Source organism: Myotis nattereri (genome assembly GCF_964212035.1).
Source record: "Myotis nattereri genome assembly, chromosome: 2".
Lineage (NCBI taxonomy): Eukaryota > Metazoa > Chordata > Mammalia > Chiroptera > Vespertilionidae > Myotis > Myotis nattereri.
In genome coordinates this window covers 154,419,861-154,439,317 of record NC_138076.1, presented here as the reverse complement: position 1 = coordinate 154,439,317, position 19,457 = coordinate 154,419,861, and the positions used below count along the sequence as shown (strand labels likewise).

Sequence of the window (19,457 nt, the reverse complement as noted above, 5' to 3'; positions counted from 1 at the left end):
TTTAACTCAGGCTAGTTAATAAGAAATGCCATGCTGGCAGCCAGTTTCATTTGTGCAAATTACCTGCTTACACTAGTCCTCAGCATCTAAATAAAGCAGGAGTCAGGAGATCAGTTCTTTTCTTTGTGATGTATTTTTAAAAAAAGACTTTTCAGGTACCCACAGCTGTCTGGGATGCCTTTTCATCCAGCTATGATGGGAGTCACGTGTCCTCATTTCTTCTTTCCTGTCTATGAGCAAGAAGAATACAGACAGCTGAGCAACGTGTGGTGTGGTATGTGTGTGTGTGTGTGTGTGTGTGTGTGTGTGTGTGTGTGTCAGAGAGAAGAGAGAGAGAGAGAGAGAGAGAGAGAGAGAGAGATTGTTTTTTTCACCCTCTTAGTTAAAGAGGTAACTGGAATCAGCACCCAAATGGTGTGTGGGTTTGCTTGGGGCAGGGAGTATAAACAGAGCCCAGCCTAGAAATGCGAGGTGTGGAGCCCATTCAGTGACCTCGCTGTTTGCCCAGCTGCAGGGTGACTCCCTTTTCATTCCTCAGCTGCCCAGCTGCTTCCTAACACTATTTTATTTTTCTTTTAAACCGACGTGGCCAATCAAACTTCCCCCAACAGGCTTGATAATTACTAAAAACAGACCACTTTGCAGATGCACGCAGCTCACAACAAGCTGCCGGGGTTTATAGTTGAGCACTTACTTTGTTCTTGTTCAGCAGTGCCTGTCACAGAATTTGCTCACACCAGATTTTATGAAAAGAAGTAAAGGTTCTTCATTAACCCCATGTTTTACTCTTAAAAATAGTCATCTTGAGAATGTATCTTAAGCCATAAAAAATGCTGATTTTTCTCCCTTTTTTATATAACCTACAAAAGCAGCAGTTTCATATGGTTCGACCTAAGTAAATGCATATATTCCAGCGGTGCTTCTGGTAACCAAACTAATTTATAACTCATCTTTAAATGAGAAAACTCAAATTCCTTACTTCAAAGCATTACATTAATCTCAACTTCTTAACAACTGTACCTTAACTATAAAATTGTCTCTGGTTATTTATAAATGAAATAAAACCTATCTTTTCTGGATGAGAATTTGACATAATTTAAGAGAAAGTTGCCACCACGCTCATTGGGTACTAAATTCTGGTATGTTCCTTGATACAGTTGTATTGGTGTCACCTTACCCACGTTGCTTCTTTTTAAAGAGTATAATTGTGCTCAAAATAAACAGGTTTCAGAACTGGTCCAGATATCTGACTCTGCAAATAAAAGCAGATTGAAATTATATTGGAAAACTCTGACTTTAAGTAAAATATTTGAACATCTGTGACTATTATTCATCTGTATCTAATAATACAGAGATTATATAGAAATATAATAGGCTTTATTTTAGGAATAAAAATGAATACATTTATTACTTGAGAAAATATTAAGCATATATGTGATCTAAGGTGCTTTGAGAGATTATAGATTTCTTTTCAAGTTCTGCTGAGTGTTAAATTGGCAGTATGTTTCAAAAGCCTCAAAAATGTGCATGTTCTCTAACCCTGCCATTCTCCTTTGGAAATGTATTCTAGGAAATATGACACAATTTTGTGAACAAATATTTCTGGAATAATAATAACCAAATGTTTTATTAACTAAGAATGTATAATAGGTTTACAGTATACATTGAAAGAATACCGTGCAAAAAATTTATGTTCTATATATTTCTAAATTTATTAAAAATGGAAATTATGTATATTATTTCAAAGAGAAGATCAAGGAGTTGAATAAAGCAAAGCATTGAAATATCCTAAACAATAGGGAATTAGTTAAGTAAATTATGGCACAGTCATATAAAGAGATACTGTACAGCCCTTAAAATTATATTTTAGAAGAATATTTAGTGATATAAGAAAATGTTCTGGCCCTAACCAGTTTGGCTCAGTGGATAGAGCGTCAGCCTGCGGACTCAAGAGTCCCAGGTTCGATTCCAGTCAAGGGCATGTACCTTGGTTGCGAGCACATCCCCAGTAGAGGGTGTGCAGGAGGCAGCTGATCGATGTTTCTCTCTCATCGATGTTTCTAATTCTCTATTCCTTTCCCTTCCTCTCTGTAAAAATCAATAAAATATATTTTTAAGAAAGGAAAAGAGAAGAAAATGTTCTGATACGTTAAGTGAAAAAAGGACATAGGACATTAAAAATGGTAAATTTAGTATGAGCCCAGTTTTTTAAAAGGAGAAATGATATTTGTCATTTTAAAATGAAGTGTGTGTGTGTGTGTGTGTGTGTAGTAGTAGTAGTAGTAGTAGTAGTAGTAGTAGTAATAGTAGTAGTAGACTGGAAGGCTATATACCAAAATTTTAACAGTGGTTATTTCTGCTTGTTTTTTCTCTTTTATTATATGTTTTCTACACTGAACATAAAGTTTATTTTGTGGTACGAAAAATAATATTTTTAAATTAAAACTATGTTTGAGCCTTATTATTTACTAGGGGCCCGGTGCATGAAATTCGTGCACTGGGTGGGGGGGGGGGGTGTGGGGGGAGAGTGTCCCTCAGCCCAGCCTGCCCCCTCTCACATACTGGGAGCCCTCAGGTGTTGACCCCCATCACCCTCCGATCGCCTGATCGACCCCTTGCCCAGGCCTGACACCTCCACCAGAGGTGTCAGGCTTGGACAGGGGACCCCCATCTCCCCCCGATCACTGGCTCTGGCCCCCGCCCAGGCCTGAGGCCTCTGGCCCAGGAATCATGCCTCGGCAGGGGACCCCCATCTCCCTCTGATCGCTTGCTCCACCCCCCGCCCAAGCCTGACGCCTCTGACCCAGGCTTCAGGCCTGGGCAAGGGGACCATCATCTCCCCCCAATCCCCGGCTCCGCCCCTCACCCAGGCCTGATGCCTCAGCCAGAGGAGTTGACCCTCATCACCCTCTGATCACCAATCACCGGATCGGCCCCTTGACCAGGCCTGAGGCCTCCGGCAGAGGCGTCAGGCCTGGGCAGAGGACCCCCAGCTCCCCGCGGTTGCAGGCTCCGCCCCTGCCCAGGCCTAACGCCTCTGGCCTAGGCGTCCGGCCCAGGCAGTGGGGACCTGCAGTGGCAACGGGGGGCGCCGCAATTGTGGGCTTCGCTTTAGGCCCAGGCAAGGGACCCCTAGCTCTTGGGACTGCCAGCTTCAACCGTGCCCAGCTCCCATCGCTGGCTCCACCCCTACTTCCTGTTATCACTGGCCAGGGCAGCAAAGGCGCCTGATTCTCTGATCATGGCTGGGGGGCAGGGCAAAGGCGGCCCCAGGGCCGCCTTTGCCCTGCCCCTCAGCTCTTAGCTCCCCGCTGGGTTTCTGATCACTGTCAGTGGCAGGGGGCTTCTTCCTGCTTTCCCTTTCGCCTCCCTGCATTGTGCCATCTTGTTGGCAGTTAATTTGGATATAGCCCTGATTAGCCAATGAAAATGGTATCGCCGTACGCCAATTACCATTTTTCTCTTTTATTAGTGTAGATGTTTTGTATGTTGACAAGTAGATTTTAAGCAATAAAATTTAGTAAGGACTGTACTAATATGGAGTTTTTTTATAAATCCAAGGTTAGGCTAAAATTTATTCATGAATAATGGTTTATTGTGCAAATTAATAATGCTGAGGAGATTTTAGAGCAACACTTGTAAGCTTAAGGGAACTTCTCAAGTGCACTGAAAGCCTGCATAAGACTCTAAATCATTTTTTCATCAAGGCCTGTCTCCTCAGTGCCTCTTCCTGGCAGGTGAATTTAATTTTTATGTTTCTCTTTTCTTTAGGTAGAAACAATATTCCATAATTCATCTATTTTACTAACAATCTGAAAGTTGCAAGGTGATATTTTTAACATATGTGTCATATAATTGTTTCCATTTACTCTCTAAGTTACAAACAGACATCTTCTAACAATTTGGGTCACGTTTTCGCAGGTGATGAAAACATACCATATGTATCACGCGGAGAGCATCAGTGCAGAGAGCAAGCTGAAAGAGGCCGAGAAACAAGAAGAAAAGCAAATTGGGCGATCCGGCGATCCAGTCTTTCATATTAGACTAGAAGAGAGACATCAGCGGCGAAGCTCTGTAAAGAAAATTGAAAAAATGAAAGAAAAGGTAAGTGAAAACAGATCACCGAATCTTTCTGTCCTCACTTGAGATGACTTATCGTCCTCATTTGAGGTGACAAACTGAAGAACATTGATGCAATAGCTGATAGATACAGATTGTAAATTATCGTGAAATACATGAATTTCCTCCCATGGGAATGCAGAATGTTTAAGGAACATAAAAATCATGTAATAACAGCTGGACATCATTTAGTGGTGAATGCCAAGTATTCAATACACAATGTAGAGAACTTGAATAGTAACAAAGAGATTTCATTGCAAATGGGCCTAATGCCCAAATACATTGTTGTTATTCCCCATAGCTGGGTAATTTTAGTTTGTTATTTAAATCAGATTTGAAATGTACTTTACTCAAAGGACTTCGAAGGTTATTTGTAGATGTAGAATAAATTGTTTAGATTAATAAAAATTCATGTGTGTTTCTCTGTCTTGTTTAAAAACGACTTTCTTGTTTTCCCCAATGCCTGGATCTTCATTGCCAGAGACAAGCAAAGTATTCAGAAAATAAGCTAAAATCGATTAAGGCACGGAATGAATACCTCCTGACCCTCGAAGCAACCAATGCCTCCGTTTTCAAGTATTATATTCATGATCTTTCAGATTTAATTGATGTAAGTACTTGAGGTTTTTATGTTTTCCACATTAAGATGAACTTAGCAATAACTGTAATTCATTGATTCTAAAACACCATCATATATTAAAACTGTTATTTTATGTAATAGAAAGAAAAAAATATTGCTAATTAAACCATACATGATTCTAAGACACTCTCAACTGTCAGATGAACGTGAAAAGAGGTGCATTCTAAAACCATGAAAAACAAATTAGGCCCTACTGGTTTGGCTTAGTGGATAGAGCGTCGGCCTGTGGACTGACGGGTCCCGGGTTCGATTCCAGTCAAGGGCACATGCCCAGTGGTGGGCATGCAGGAGGCAGCTGATCAATGATTCACTCTCATCATTGATGTTTCTCTCTCTCTCTCGCTCTTCCTTCCTCTCTGCAATCAATAAAAATATATTTAAAACAACAACAACAAACACATTAGTAGGTCCTGTGAAGCTGAGTGCTTGGTCGACTCAGCTAGGAAGGGGATCCAGTCATTTTAAAATGATGTAGTGGCCCAGCCCTAACTGCATCCATTGATTCAAAACACACTTATTAGGCCCCTACTATTGTGAGATGCTGAGGCTATGAGAAGCCCTGAACGGTTCTTACCCGCTGGAATTTAAAGTGGAGAAGGCAGATATTAAGCAAATGGTGGCACAAATGATTGCTTTATTATAGTGGTGATAAATACTGTGTAACAAAATAGTGTGCGTAAACCACTTTTATAGATTTAGCGAACTCTCTATACTTTTCACTCATGGGATCTGATACAGGAAAGCAGTAATGGGCTCATTCAGAACTCTGTGAGCCCATACCCACTGTTAGTGACTATTGCCATTATTCTCCAACTTTAACCTTCTGCATTACTTATTCTTTCATTCAGAAAATGAGGACGCCAGTCATTGTGCTAACACTGTAGAGGAGACTGCAAAGACGAAACAAACGAAAATCCTGTGTCCAAAAATGCCAATATTTGCAAATAAAAAAGTGATGTGTCGTAAGAAAAGCACAGATAAAGCAATAGAGGTTCAGAGAGTTATCTGCAGGAACTTTATTCATATATTGCTTTGTAGTGACTGGATTGAACATCAAATGATATTAGGAAATTATTTTCTATGGCTTACAGAGGGGGTGGGGAACGTCCGGCCTGAGGGCTGTATAAGGCCCGAGAAATCATTTGGCCTGGCCCTGCCAAGGCATTAGGGGTGAGTTAATTAAACGTTTGACCAAATATAACAGGCTAATTTTTAAGTTGATAATTTTGTATGGCCCACGAATGATGTTATAAATATCCAAATGGCCCTTGGCTGAAAAAAGGTTCCCCACCCCTGGCTTATAGTGTCATAGTTTAGACATGCAGTACGTTAAAGCAACTTTATTTTATGGTGAATTTAAATCTCATGTATTTGAGCGTGGTTGAGTGTGATTCATAGGTCAACGCTCAACCACTGAGTCACGCTGGCCGAGCAAAATAGAAACTTTTAAAAAATATTTATTTTCTTCTAACACTGATGAAATAAAATAATTTTTTTTCTGTTAGACTGCAGCTAGATTTCCTAATAAAAGTGAAGAATTTTTTATTTTCAGACTTAGATCTGTACAGATTGTGCTACGTATATGGAATAGAGAGGAACTGATTCTATGTAACGACTTTGCTTGCTTTGTTTTTAGGGCTTATCTAAGTAGTGGTCAGAGTACGTGGCTAAACCCAATTCAACTTAACACAAGTAGAAGTCTCCATGTATTGAAAAAGAACCTAGTACTATTCTTGACAGTGGGTATCCAATAATGTGCAAAACAAAATCCCTATTTCATGGAGTTATTATGCTAGTTCATAAATGCATCAAACTAATTACACGCACACACACACACACACACACACACGTAGTAGTGACAGTGTTATGAATAAAAATAAAACAGAGCTATGGGGGTGCTGCTTTTGATGTCATGGTCAAGAAAAGCCTGATATTTGAGCCGAGAATTGAGCTGGAGAGCCGCGTGGCTCTCCGGGGAAGGACTCTGATACAGAAGGACTGCCAGGGCTGCAGGTGGAGAGGCAGAGGTGTTTGGGCCAGCTCAAGATGTCGAGGGATAGCAAAGGAGCTGGCACAGCAGGAGCCGAGTGAGTGAGGAGAAAAGGTAAGGGGAGAAGGTAAGCCGAAGCCCTGTCACTGAGGGTCTCTTCAACAGGGAAAGGGGTTTAGATTTTGGTCTAAGTGTGATGGGATGCCATTGAGGGGTTCTCAGCAGAAAGTGGCATCACCTGGTATATATTTTAAAGTCTCACTCTGTCATCTGGGTGGGAAATAGACTGAGGTGAGTAAGGAGGACAAGAGTGAAAATTGAGCGATATGTAGAGTCTTTGCAGTTGTCTAGGCTAGAGATGCGGCTGCCTTAGACCGGAGGGGCAGTGGTGCACCTGTGAGAGGTGGTGGGATTCCAATGTACTGAAGATAGAGCTCATAGGAATTTGATATAATGAATGAAAAGGAGGGTACACATGACTCCTTGGTTCAGGTCCTGAATAAGCAGTTAATTAATGGTGGTAACTCTTACTGAGATGGGGACCCTGGGAGAAGCAGGTTGAAGGGAGGGAGCAGTAGATTTGTCTAGTAAGACTGGGCATCTGTGTGGAGATGTCAAGCAGCATTCTCAATATTATTGTGACATAAATAACACATCAGGATTATGAGAATCACCGTCATGGTCATGGATATGCTATTGAGCTCTTCCTACGTAACAGGCAGGTTTCTAAGCATAATCTCATCTAATCATTGCAACCTTGTGAGGTAAATGCTATTTTCCCCATTTTATAGATTTAAAAAACTGAGGCTTAACTGGGCTAGATAGCTTGCCTAAGATTGCACAGCTAAATAAATGGTAGGTTTCAAATTCAGACATTTTAACTGCAGATCTGATTAACTCTGATATAGATAAGTAACAGTTAAAAATACCAAGTAATTGTCAGTTTAAAAAAATGGAACTTTTAAAAGGTCAGCCTTAAATTTAAAATATGAGCAGTTCTCAGATAATACAACTTAAATATGAATTTTAAAAGAAATGACACGAAATTGGTTCATCGTTATATCTAACTGAAATTGCATACTCTCTTAGCGAAAATTATACATATGTTGACTTTTAAGGCAATCAGATGTGAAATGTACGTTCTAAAATGGCTGCTTATTTAGTCGGAATTCAGTTTGCGTATATGGTGGTGATCCCAAAACCATTAAGCTTGCCCTTTGCTGGTGAAAAAGAAGCAGACTGGTTATTATCCAAAGGCATCTAGAATCCTTTTTGCTTTAGCAAATACCTTTTATCCCAATGCATCTAATAATTACTAGAAGAGTTGTTATACCTCTAGTGAGAAAAAGTCAAGACAGACTTTTAATGCATAGCATTTCATATGTGAATTGACATGAAAGATACTACATATCTTCATTAAACCAAAGCATTATAAGTAATCAGAGTTCAGGTTGAGACCCTTTTTATATACACCTCCAGTTTCCCTTGGTTTCTATTCATGTCAATAGCTGTCTCGTATAAATCTTGTGATAGACCATGATTTATGGATTTATTAATAGAAAAATAAAGTCATAATTTTCCATGGACTTGGTATTTTAAAACTAGCATTTTATTATTACAGAAGCAGTTTATGTACATTGTAGCAAACTGGAAAATACTGCAAGCAAAAATAAAGTGATCACATTCTTACCCCCTGGGTCCCCAAGATCATCACTGTTAAAATACAGATTTTTTTTTCTATGTGTCCACACATACATTTAAAACTGTATGTGTGGACACATAGGAGAGCATGAAATTGTATTTTACAAACAGCTTCTTCACCTACTTTTTTCAATCATTGATCTCCATCTTTACATTTCCGAAAAATCTTAACTGGTAACTAGACCATATCCCCATTTATGATCCCAAAATTGTTTCACAGCTGGTGTGTCTAGACTAGACCCAATTATTTAGGACCACACATTGCATCTGAGTGATGTGTTCCGTCAGTCTTTTTTTATCTAGCCAAGTCCCTTGTTGAAGAGACATGGACAGTTATTTCTTAGAACACCCTAGCTTCTGGATTTATTGCCTGTGGTGTCATTTAGCTTGTTTCTTAGTCTCCCATATTTCCAGAGTTATATAAAAGGCTGGATGAATTCAGGTTAAGCACTTTGCACCAGAATACATCCTAGGTGATGTTGCTACATCTTCCGTAGAAATGTAGCAACAGCTGTTTAACCTACCAATGTGATGCTAAAACTGATCACTGGTGTAGGGTGATAAAACTCATTACTCCATTATAAAGTTAAATTTCCCCCCCCCTTGCAACAAATTATGGGTATTCCAAAACCTCTTTAATTTTGGATCTTATTAAATGGGAAGTCTGCAAATTAACTTCTGAGCTATAAAGAAAGCAAAATGCTTTCTTAGAGTACAAATTAATCACATAAACTAAGAGGAATAGTAATTTTTAAATATTTTCAGGTACTTCAGACTATCAGTTTATATATATACTTTGACATCCTATTTAATGGAAGCCTCTTATTAATTACTACAGGTTTAAAAACTTTAATAATTCAACACTTTGATACACTAGTCTAAGTTTTTTCTTTATTTTTGGAGGTGAACTGATGGTTGTTGTTTCTTAATATTTAATAATTCCAATTTTTATATATTCTGGATAAACTTCATCTTTACCTATCAATATTAGTTTGAATTAGTAAGGTTCTCTTTCTCTCTCTCTTGCGCTTCTGAGAAATAGCTATCAATGTAGAAGCACTCTCTTTCTAAACAGTGGTTATTGTATCTCTATTAGAATTTATTTTTAATAAATTTTCATTTTTCATTGTGCCTTATTGTGACCAATAAATGAGTGTTATGATGAACTCTATCACTGACAGCACTTATATAAACTAAGCATATGCACTATCTGATAAGTTCCAAATTAAAAGTATTAGTTATCAGACCTGTAAAGTTCATTGATATTGAGGGTAATGCACTGAAGAAAATGAAGCCTCAGTTGTTAAACAAGTATTTACTCTTTCATTTGTGTGGAAATATTTGAGTACTAGTGGCCCAGTGTACGAATTTTTGCACGGGAGGGGGGGGGGGTTCCCTCAGCCCAGCCTTCACCCCCTCCAATTGGGGACCCCTTGGGAAATGTCCGACTGCCGGTTTCCCTGACAGTCGGACATTCCTCTTGCAATCTGGGACCACTGGCTCCTAATCACTCACCTGCCTGCCTGCCTGATCGCCCCTAACTGCCTCTGTCTGCCTGCCTTATCACCCCTAACTGCCTTTGTCTGCCTGCCTGATTGCCCCTAACTTTTCTGCCTGCCTGCCTGATCGCCCCTAACTGTCTCTTCCTGCCTGCCTGATTGCCTCTAACTGCCCTCCCCTGCTGGCCTGATCTCTCCCCCAACTGCTCTCTTCTGCCGGCCTGATCTCATCCTCAACTGCCTCTGCCTGCTTGATCACCCTTAACTGCCCTCCCATGCCGGCCTGATCTCGCCCCCAACTGCCCTCCCCTGCTGGCCTGATCACCCCTAACTGCCTCTGCCTCGGCCCCCACCACTATGGCTTTGTCCGGAAGGAAGTCGGACGTCCAGAAGATGGCCGGTTGACCCGGTCTAATTAGCATATTATCCTTTTAATAGTAATATATAGATAGATTATATAGGATAGGATTGCTTAAATGGGCGGGGGGAGCCTTTTTCAGCAGGAGGAGATGCTCTTGGCAGACAAAAATACATAGTCCCTATATCTGGACTGATAACCAGCCATATGCACTATACTGCCAAACCGGTCATTAAAAAATTGAACCGCTTTCTTTCACCTTACACCAAACAGCTGTTGCCCTTAAAACCCCTCCTCAACCCCCACGTTAGGTTCTGCCTTCTCAGTTCACCCAGATTAGGTTCTGATTGGTCAGTTTCTATGCCAGTCAGTGTCATAAGCTCTGCCTCCGAGGCAGCCATTGGCTCCTCGCACTTCACCCAGATTTGGTTCTGATTGGTCGGTTTCTATGCCAGTCATTGTCTCCGGGCCTATCTCTGGGACTGATCAGAGAGGAGACTGATCAGCACCCCCCACAGAGGCCTGGAGAGAAACAGGCGCAGCTGTTGGCGAAGCCTGGAGAGAGAGAGGCAATAGCTGATCAGCAGCTGCCATGGAGGCTGCGGATCAGACCTGCCTCTCTCTTCGGGCCTCTCTCTGGGCCTGATCCGCAGACCCCTCGGCAGTCAGTGCTGGGTTGCCATGGTAGCCTAGCACTGACTGCAGGACTGACTTCCAGTCAGTCAAGCCTTTGGTTGTTACAAACCCTGGGTTTTTATATATTAGGATAGTATACCAAGCAAAGTTTAGATAGTTCAGGATACTCCAGACAGAGTTATATCTAGGGAAAAGAAGGGGTTGTTATTGGGAACATATATGTTTTGTACTTGTCTGTAAGTATGGTTTATTTTACCACTATATAGAATGGGGCAAAAGTAAGTTTACAGTTGTTTGTATGGAAAATAATACAATAATTAATAAATAATACAAGAATAAACTGTGTTTCACTTACTGACAACTGTAAATCTACTTTTATCTCACCATGTATTTAAAAAAGAAAAGGCTGAGATATTTTTTAAAAATGATAAAAGCATGCCGTAAATATTTTAATCTAAAGTACACCAATGTACTTGAACCTACCAGTCTTCTAATATTATGTGAGTTCTGAGTGTTCTTCATTTGCACAAACTACATTCATTGTGTATTATCTATGAGTTCAAATTTTGAGTTCTTTAATGTACAAGAAAAAAATACTCCAGGTATTTACAATGTTTTTCATAATCTTGCATAATTGGCATACCTTTGCCTAATCTAAGCAATTTTGTTTACTCTTGTCTTTCCAACAACTTTTTTCTCACTTTTTATCAGTTTATTTAACATATTAACTACATTATAGTTAAATTTTGAGTGGCACAAATGTTGTACAGTTGACTTTTGGAAGCATACAGAGCAGAAATGTTGGGGCAGAAATGTATCGGAGTATTAGAGAGGGCCTATTAGCTGTGTGTGTTCACAGCATGTGGGCATTGGTCAGTGTACTTCAGAGCAGGGGCTCACAAAGTTCCTCTATAAAGGGCCAGATACTAAATCTTTTAGGCTTTGTAAGCCATATGGTCTCTGTCCCTACTTAACTCTAGTGCAGAAACAGCCATAGATAATAAGAAAGCAAATGGCTGTGGTTGTGTTGCCATCAGACTTTATTTACCATGTCAGGCCATGGGCTGGATTTGACTCACAGGCTTGCTGACCTCTGCTTTACAGAATGAACTGAATATTAGTTAGTCCAGAGTGTCACTTAAGCAGAAAACTATTAAGATGCCTTCTCCTCTGTCTCAGAAGAAGGTCCTAAGTAAATTTAGTTTGTAGAGTAACTATCTCTTAGTTTGGAATCAGGTGTGAAGTGGAACCGAGTTAATTTCCCCTTGAGGATTTTTGTTTTGTCATTCTAAAAAAATAAGTATGAGTTTCAAGAGATATATTGAATATATTCACCAAAGGAAATTTAATTCGTTTGAGGAAAATATATTGTAGTTTTGTAATTAATAAATTTCACATCTGTGATCATTAATAGCCCCAATATTAAGTGCAAAAGAGACTAGCTACTTATTCTGTAAGAATTAAGATTTATTACAACCAGAAGAGAAATCATACAGGCATCAAATATTTATAATTGATTGCTGAGATTTTCAAGTAATTATGATTTGCAAAGAGAAAAGAGGAAAGAATACAAGTCTTAATGTTTGGAATCTATGATCTGTAATCAAATTCACCACACTGTATATGTGGAATTCTTAAAACAACTGTTTTTAGGATTGCAGAACTGGTAATATATAACTTCTTTCAGTCTAGTTCCACACCTACCCACCCTCAAAAGGCATTCAGAGAAACAAAGTCCTCAGCAGTAAAATTCTATCTCTGCTCTGTCCCAGAGCACCTGTCCAGAAATAATGAAGTATTTGTCATTCTTATAAGACAGTATCATCGTCTCCAATCACTCCCTCTACAAGTGGGATATTGCCATAGAATAATCCCTTACTGCAGTTAATTTTCTTGGTAGAGATATCTGTCATGTGTTTTGTTAGCCATTTACTCAAAATGAAATTGAAATTAGATTACATCATATACCACATGCCATGTTTGTCTTATCATTTCTAAATAATCAGCTGTCCTAAAGCTTTTATAAAGCCTTATCCTTTTGTCTCTAGAGACATGTGTTTAATCAAAAAACAAACTTATTCAGAATTTAGATTTTCTTAATCAGTTTGACTTTCCCCCATATGTAATGGTATGAGGATTTATCCATGAACGCCTGCCAAATTGTAATACTGTAGTCCCCATTAGGCCTGAACTCTTTTAGGAAGATTATAATGATGTTAAATGGGTTAGGATAGTATAGCTGTCATATAAGCTGATTATGCATGATTTTATCCCTTTGTGATAGAAAGGGTGTTTAAAAACTGACCTGATTGGGTGATGGAAGGAGATGGCTTTTAGAGTTTCTTCCAATGAAAACTGTACCCACTGGTTTCCGCCAGCAGCACAGCTGCTCCTCCTCAGCCTATGCTGCTTGCTTTCCCTTTGTGGCTGGACCTCTGAATGCGGAAAGTCGCCTAAGGCGTCCTCTTTGCCTTTCTTTCTCTTAAGTACCATCTGACAGTTCCTAGATTTTCATCACCAGCCTTGATCATCTATCTTCCTGGGCTTCAGATTCGTGTATCCATCTGCCTTCTGGACATCTCTAACCAGATGTCGAATGGCATCTTGAACATGTCAAACTCTCAAGACAACTTTTTATATTTATTTGCCCCTATCATTGTCATCATCATTCTCCACACACACACAACTTTTTCTTATTTATTTTTTGACACCTCAGAAAATGGCACCACTTTCTACCCATTGAACAAGCCAAAAATCCAATTCTCTCATTCCCCACAAATAAGTGCACTAGCAAATCCTGTCCTAGCTACCTCCTAAATATCCCAAACCTTGCTGTTTCTCACCACCTTATTCAGGATTTAGATTTTCTTAATTAGTTTGACTTTCCTCCATACATAATGGTATGGAGATTTATCCATGAACGCCTGCCAGATTGTAGTACTGTAGTCCCCAGTATTACCATTCGGTTTTGTCTGATTCTCCTAGACAAAACCTCTTCATTTCTCACCTGCACTTAGGACGCAGTTTCCACTAAGACCTTCCAATCAATAATCCATTCTCTTCCCAAGCAGCCAGTGTTGAAATAGATCAATCAGGCCTGTCAATCCCTATTTAAAACTTTCCAGAGGCCTGCCATTGCCCTTAGAATAAAATCCAAACTATTCACCAAGACCCTGTGTGAATTGGCACTCACCTGCCACTCAGTGTCCTGTCCTGCAACTCACCCCAAATACCAGGCTGCAGGTACATTGGTCTTTCTGTTCCCCAGACTCACTAAGCTTTTTTCTTGATAAGGACTTTGTACCTTTGTCTAGGACAGTCTTTTTTAAAAAAAAAAAATATATAGATAGATAGATAGATAGATAGATAGATAGATAGATGATAGATAGATAGATATAGATATATATATATTGATTGATTTATTTCAGAGAGGGAGGGAGAGGGAGAGAGATAGAAACAGCAATGATGAGAGAGAATCATTGATCGGCTGCCTCCTGCACGCCCCCAACTGGGGATCAAGCCAGCAACCTGGGCATGTGCCCTGACCAGGAATTGAACCTGGGACCCTTCAGTCTGCAGGTTGACGCTCTATCCACTGAGCCAAACCTGCTAAGGCTAGGACAGTCTTTTTTCCAGAGCTTTGCAAGAGCTATTTCCTTTTCATTCATGTTGCACCTGCCAGCTGCCCTATATACAAGAGTAGCACCCTCCCCCAGCACTCCCTGTTCCCTGACTTTTCTCCATAGCATTTACCACCTGACCTGTATTTACTTGGGCTTGCTTTATTTGTTATCTCTCCTCTTGTGATTTGATTCAGGGTGGTTACAGAGATTTGGCCTGGGGGAAAAAGAGTCCATGGGAGCCCACGGGAGCCCATGTGGGTGGGTGGGAGCTGTATTCAGTAACAAATGTTATTCAGCCTCACTTCTTCTCCTGTTTCCTACTTGGTATTCATTCCTATCACATAGATATATGTACTGTTTTGACATTTATGTTGTTCAGGAGAAACTCAAGACATGTTTTGCTAACAGCAACAGGAATTCAGTTGTCAGCTCTTTATGGGCCATCAGGAACTCAGCCATGAAAGCAGGTGTATAAAAGTTGCCTGTAGCCCAGCTGGCGTGGCTCAGTGGTTGAGTGTCAACCTATGAACCAGGAGGTCATGGTTCAATTCCTGGTCAGGACACTTACCTGGGTTGCGGGCTCGATCCCCAATATGGGGCAAGCAGGAGGCAGCCAGTCAATGATTCTCGTCATTAAAGTTTCTCTCTCCCTCTCCCTTCCTTTCTGAAATCAATAAAAAATATATATATTTTTAAAAGTTGCCTGCATCCAGTTCAGTCCTCCCAGATGCCTGTCTCTGATAAAGATGTGTTTGTGGTTCCTAGGGTGAGGTACTGAATAGCTAGAAAGGTGGTCCTTTCTAAGCTACCCATGGTCATGTAAAAGCTATTTTTGCAATTCAGTGTGCTTGGGTTGCACTGTTTTTCAGAAAGATTCAAAATCAGGGGTAGACCGATTCTTTATCCAATACCCATGGCTGTGGAATGGTCGCAGTCAAGCTTACTGAAAGCCAGAGATGAGGGCCCAGGACAAAAGGTCATGGAAGCCTCTCAGACGGAGGCAGGAGTGATAAACTTAAGGAAGAATACGGCACAAGAGTTCCTTCCCTGTCCATTCTCATGGCCACTGCTAAGTCCTGGAGTTACGCAGGAGTTTGCAGCTGTCCTCTGGGCACTTCCAGGGCTGCCCTGCAAAGGATCTTGACTCTTACTGTCCTGGGAACATGTGTGCAGGACTTGATTTCCATGGAGTTCCATTCAGGTAACTTCCCCCTAGGACCAAGCCTTTACTCCACTGAGGCTTCGCATGTCATGTGGGGGAAAAGAAAAAAAGTTAGCTCCCGGAACAGCTGTGGTCCAGTTTCACCTGACAGCATACCCACAAAGTGGACTTCAGCTGACCTCTCAGCCTTTGGAACAACACGAAGTATTGATCACAGTCTTCAACACCTGGATTTCGTCTTCCTTTTTGATACTAATTGCAACATTTTCGCCTAAGGCAGTGGTTCTCAACCTTGGCTGCACATTAGAATCACCTGGGAATCTTTTTAAAATCCTGATTTCTGGGCCTCATCCTCCAGAAATTCTGTTTCTTTGTAACTAATGATGAGGCCCAGAAATCAGGATTTTAAAAAGATTCCCAGGTGATTCTAATGTGCAGCCAAGGTTGAGAACCACTGGCCTAAGGAAATTAGCCTATTTTAGTGATTTAGACTAATATCTAGGGCAGGGGTGGGCAAACTTTTTGACTCGAGGGCCACAATGGGTTCTTAAACTGGACCGGAGGGCCGGAACACAAGCATGGATGGAGTGTTTGTGCGAACTAATGTAAATTCAAACTAAACATCATTACATAAAAGGGTACGGTCTTTTTTTTTTTTTTTTTTTCAGTTTTATTTATTTCAAACGGGCCAGATCCGGCCCGTGGGCCGTAGTTTGCCCACGGCTGCTCTAGTGGAATCTTTCTTGATAGCTCTCAGGATATTTAAATAAAAAATACAGCCATCTGCATCCAACAATCTTTCCCCAGTTTTAATCTATAATTTTATGTATCCACTCATAGTTGTTGTGTGTTTTTTTTTGAAAAAACACAACCAAACACACACAATGCTTTTGTTTTCATGAACTATTTTATTGGTTTCTTTTGTATTTTCATCATTGAATGTACTTGGGTTATAACTCAACTCTGTGCAGAAGCCGGCTTTTCATATCATCATTAATAATTCATAAGCTCCATAGAATTACTTGAGGTCTTTTTAACCAAGTATCTTCAATCTTAACATATCCAGTGTCGCTTTAGCTTCCAGTTTAGAAAAAAGATGACTCTGTATACAGACTCTGCTATCTCAGGCGACCCTGAATAAGAGTTTTATTCCTGTTTCTTATTTCTTTTGCTGTTCAGGATGCTTGCAAAATCTAGATCAGTGAAAACTCCGTATATGGGGCATAACAAAATCATGCCAATTAAGTGACCTGACAGGCTGATAGCACTGTAGAGATCAGGGAAGAAAACTTTCCATCAACGCTCATCACAGAAACCTCCTGAGGGTCGCCGTCAAAGTCCGGAGGACACCTGGCGAGGCCCCTGGACCAGTTACTAAGCCACATGCATGCTTCTCCCCGACCTGTTAGGAGACACAGTGAAGTCGGGGGCCGTGACTGGGTCCAGACCTAGCAGATCTGCCCGCTGACCTGGATGTGGAAACACTGGGGCTTTTGTCATCTTGACGTTTACTCCCAAAAAAGCCACGCTTGGAAATTTGAGGGATGAACTGTTCCTTCTGGGAATAATGAAAGCTTACCATGTATTTTTCAGAGCTTTGGGTAGTTGGGGTTGGATTTTTTCTTTTTTTTTTCCTCTCGTTTGTTCTTTCTCTCTTCCTCTCTTTTCAATGGAAAGGAGACTTGGCTTTAGTAGGGAGAGGTGGAGGGGCTTTTCTCTGGCTTGTTTCTTCTCAATACCAGTTTTCTCTTAAGGCCTATTGGGATCAGTACTCATAAAATAAAGCCACTTGTGTGCTATGCTTCATTATAATCAAGTGGAATTTTTTTCTTGCAGAACAGTGGGGTGTTTGGAAGCACGGTACATCTCAAAGAAATGAGGCCATTTCCTTACAGATTCGTGCTTTCAGAAGATGAGGTTTTATTGAAATACAGAATTTTCAGTCTCTCTGATGTGTGTAAAACTGCTACAAAGAACCTTTATGGATTTTGAGGAGCAAGAGGAATAAAAGCAGTCTTTGCTCATCTCAGGCTAGAATTTAGAATTTTTTAATTAACTGAAAATATCCTCTGTATTTGAGTGCAGCTGATGCCACTGGAAATGTATTAATGATGAGACTGATTGCTGCGTTGCGCAACTGCATTTTGCTTGTACTTATTGTGATGTGGCAGCTACGTTCTGCTCTTTTAAATCAAGTAATCTTTAATCAAGTCGGTTCTCTTGCCTGCTCGGAGAAACAGCACCCCGAAACACAGTGCTGCAGAACCCTCTCGCTTGTTTCAGGGCAGTGCTCCTCAGACTTCCCTGTGCATATGAGTCACCTGCGGGTTGTTTTTTTAACTTCAGATTCCAATTCAGTAGGTCAGGGGTGAGGCTCAAGAGTCTGCATTTTCTAACAAGAGATGCTGATGCTGCTGGTCCACAGACCAACTTTGAGTAACAAGATTTTAGAATATATTTATGTAAAAATTCCAAATTTAATCATTCTGAAGTTGGATGGGGAGGGTGGAATGAAATACACTGGTATTCCTAAGGACAGGTCACTGATCAGATGTGTACCTTCATGAAGGCAGATCAGAGGTTGTTTCCTTTGTGTCTCTCTACTACCCTTAGTAGCAAATTAATGAGCAGCTTATATTTGAATTCCTTGAGAAGGGAGATTTTATTTTACTGTTTTCCAGTCTTCATATTTCTGGAGCCTATTGAATTCCCAGGCACCCAGTAAATGGCCAATTAGTGAGTTGAATTCAATCAAATTGAATTTATTGAACTTTATTAGAACAATATAAGGATGATCTGGTATTTTATCCCTAAAACCACTTGTTTTCTCTTTTAAATATTTATATTACTTTTATGTAAAAACTAGAGGCCTGGTGCATGAAATTCATGCACTGGGTGGGGGGAGGGGTTGTCCCTCAGCCCAGCCGGCACCCTTTCCAGTCTGGACCCCTCGAGGGTTTTCTGACTGCCAGTTTAGGCCTGAGCCCACAGGGATCAAGCCTAAACCGGCAGTCAGACATCCCTCTCACAACCCGGGGCTGCTGTCTCCCAACCACTCGCCTGCCTACCCGCCTGATTGCCCCTAACCGCTTCTGCCTGCCAGCCTGATCACCCCCTAACCACTGCCCTGCCAGCCTGATTGACACCTAAGTGCTACCCTGCCGGCCCAATTGCTCCCACCTGCCCTCCTCTGCAGGCCTGATTGCCCCTAACTCTCCTCCCCTGCAGGCCTGGTCACCCCCAACTACCCTCCCCTGCATGCCTGGTCCCCCCCACAACTGCCCTCCCCTGCTGGCCATCTTGTGCCCACATGGGGGCGGCCATCTTGTGTGAGGGCATGATGGTCAATTTGCATATTATCTCTTTATTATATAGGCTGTAAATTCTGTCAGTAATTTATAACTGATCTTGTACAGCGCTATATATATTTTTAAAATTACATTCTCTTGAAATGCAACATGAAAAATAAATGTAAATACAATTTAATGGTAGTGAAGATTCAAGAATTGTAAAGCCCTTTTATCCCTAGGAATACAAAACAAAATTCTAACTCCAATAAAAGGACTTTGGCAACCATTTGTTATAATTAAGAATTTTATTCTAGGGCCCTAGCTGGTTTGGCTCAGTGGATAGAGCATTGGCCTGTGGACTGAAGGGTCCCAGGTTTGATTCCAGTCAAGGGCATGTACCTTGGTTGCAGGCTTCTCCTTGGCCTCGGCCCTGGTCAGG

The 19,457-nt window shown here is 40.8% G+C and overlaps 1 protein-coding gene across 2 annotated transcripts in view; it reads left to right on the top strand.

Annotated features, from left to right (window-relative positions):
• Positions 1–19,457, top strand: part of SRGAP1 (SLIT-ROBO Rho GTPase activating protein 1) — a 262,335-nt gene that overhangs the window by 174,702 nt on the left and 68,176 nt on the right. For both annotated transcript variants that reach the window (XM_081082308.1, XM_081082307.1), the window contains exons 5-6: positions 3,922–4,104; positions 4,601–4,729. In XM_081082308.1, the coding sequence (XP_080938434.1) occupies positions 3,922–4,104; positions 4,601–4,729 (312 nt within the window). The remainder of the gene's footprint in view (positions 1–3,921; positions 4,105–4,600; positions 4,730–19,457) is intronic.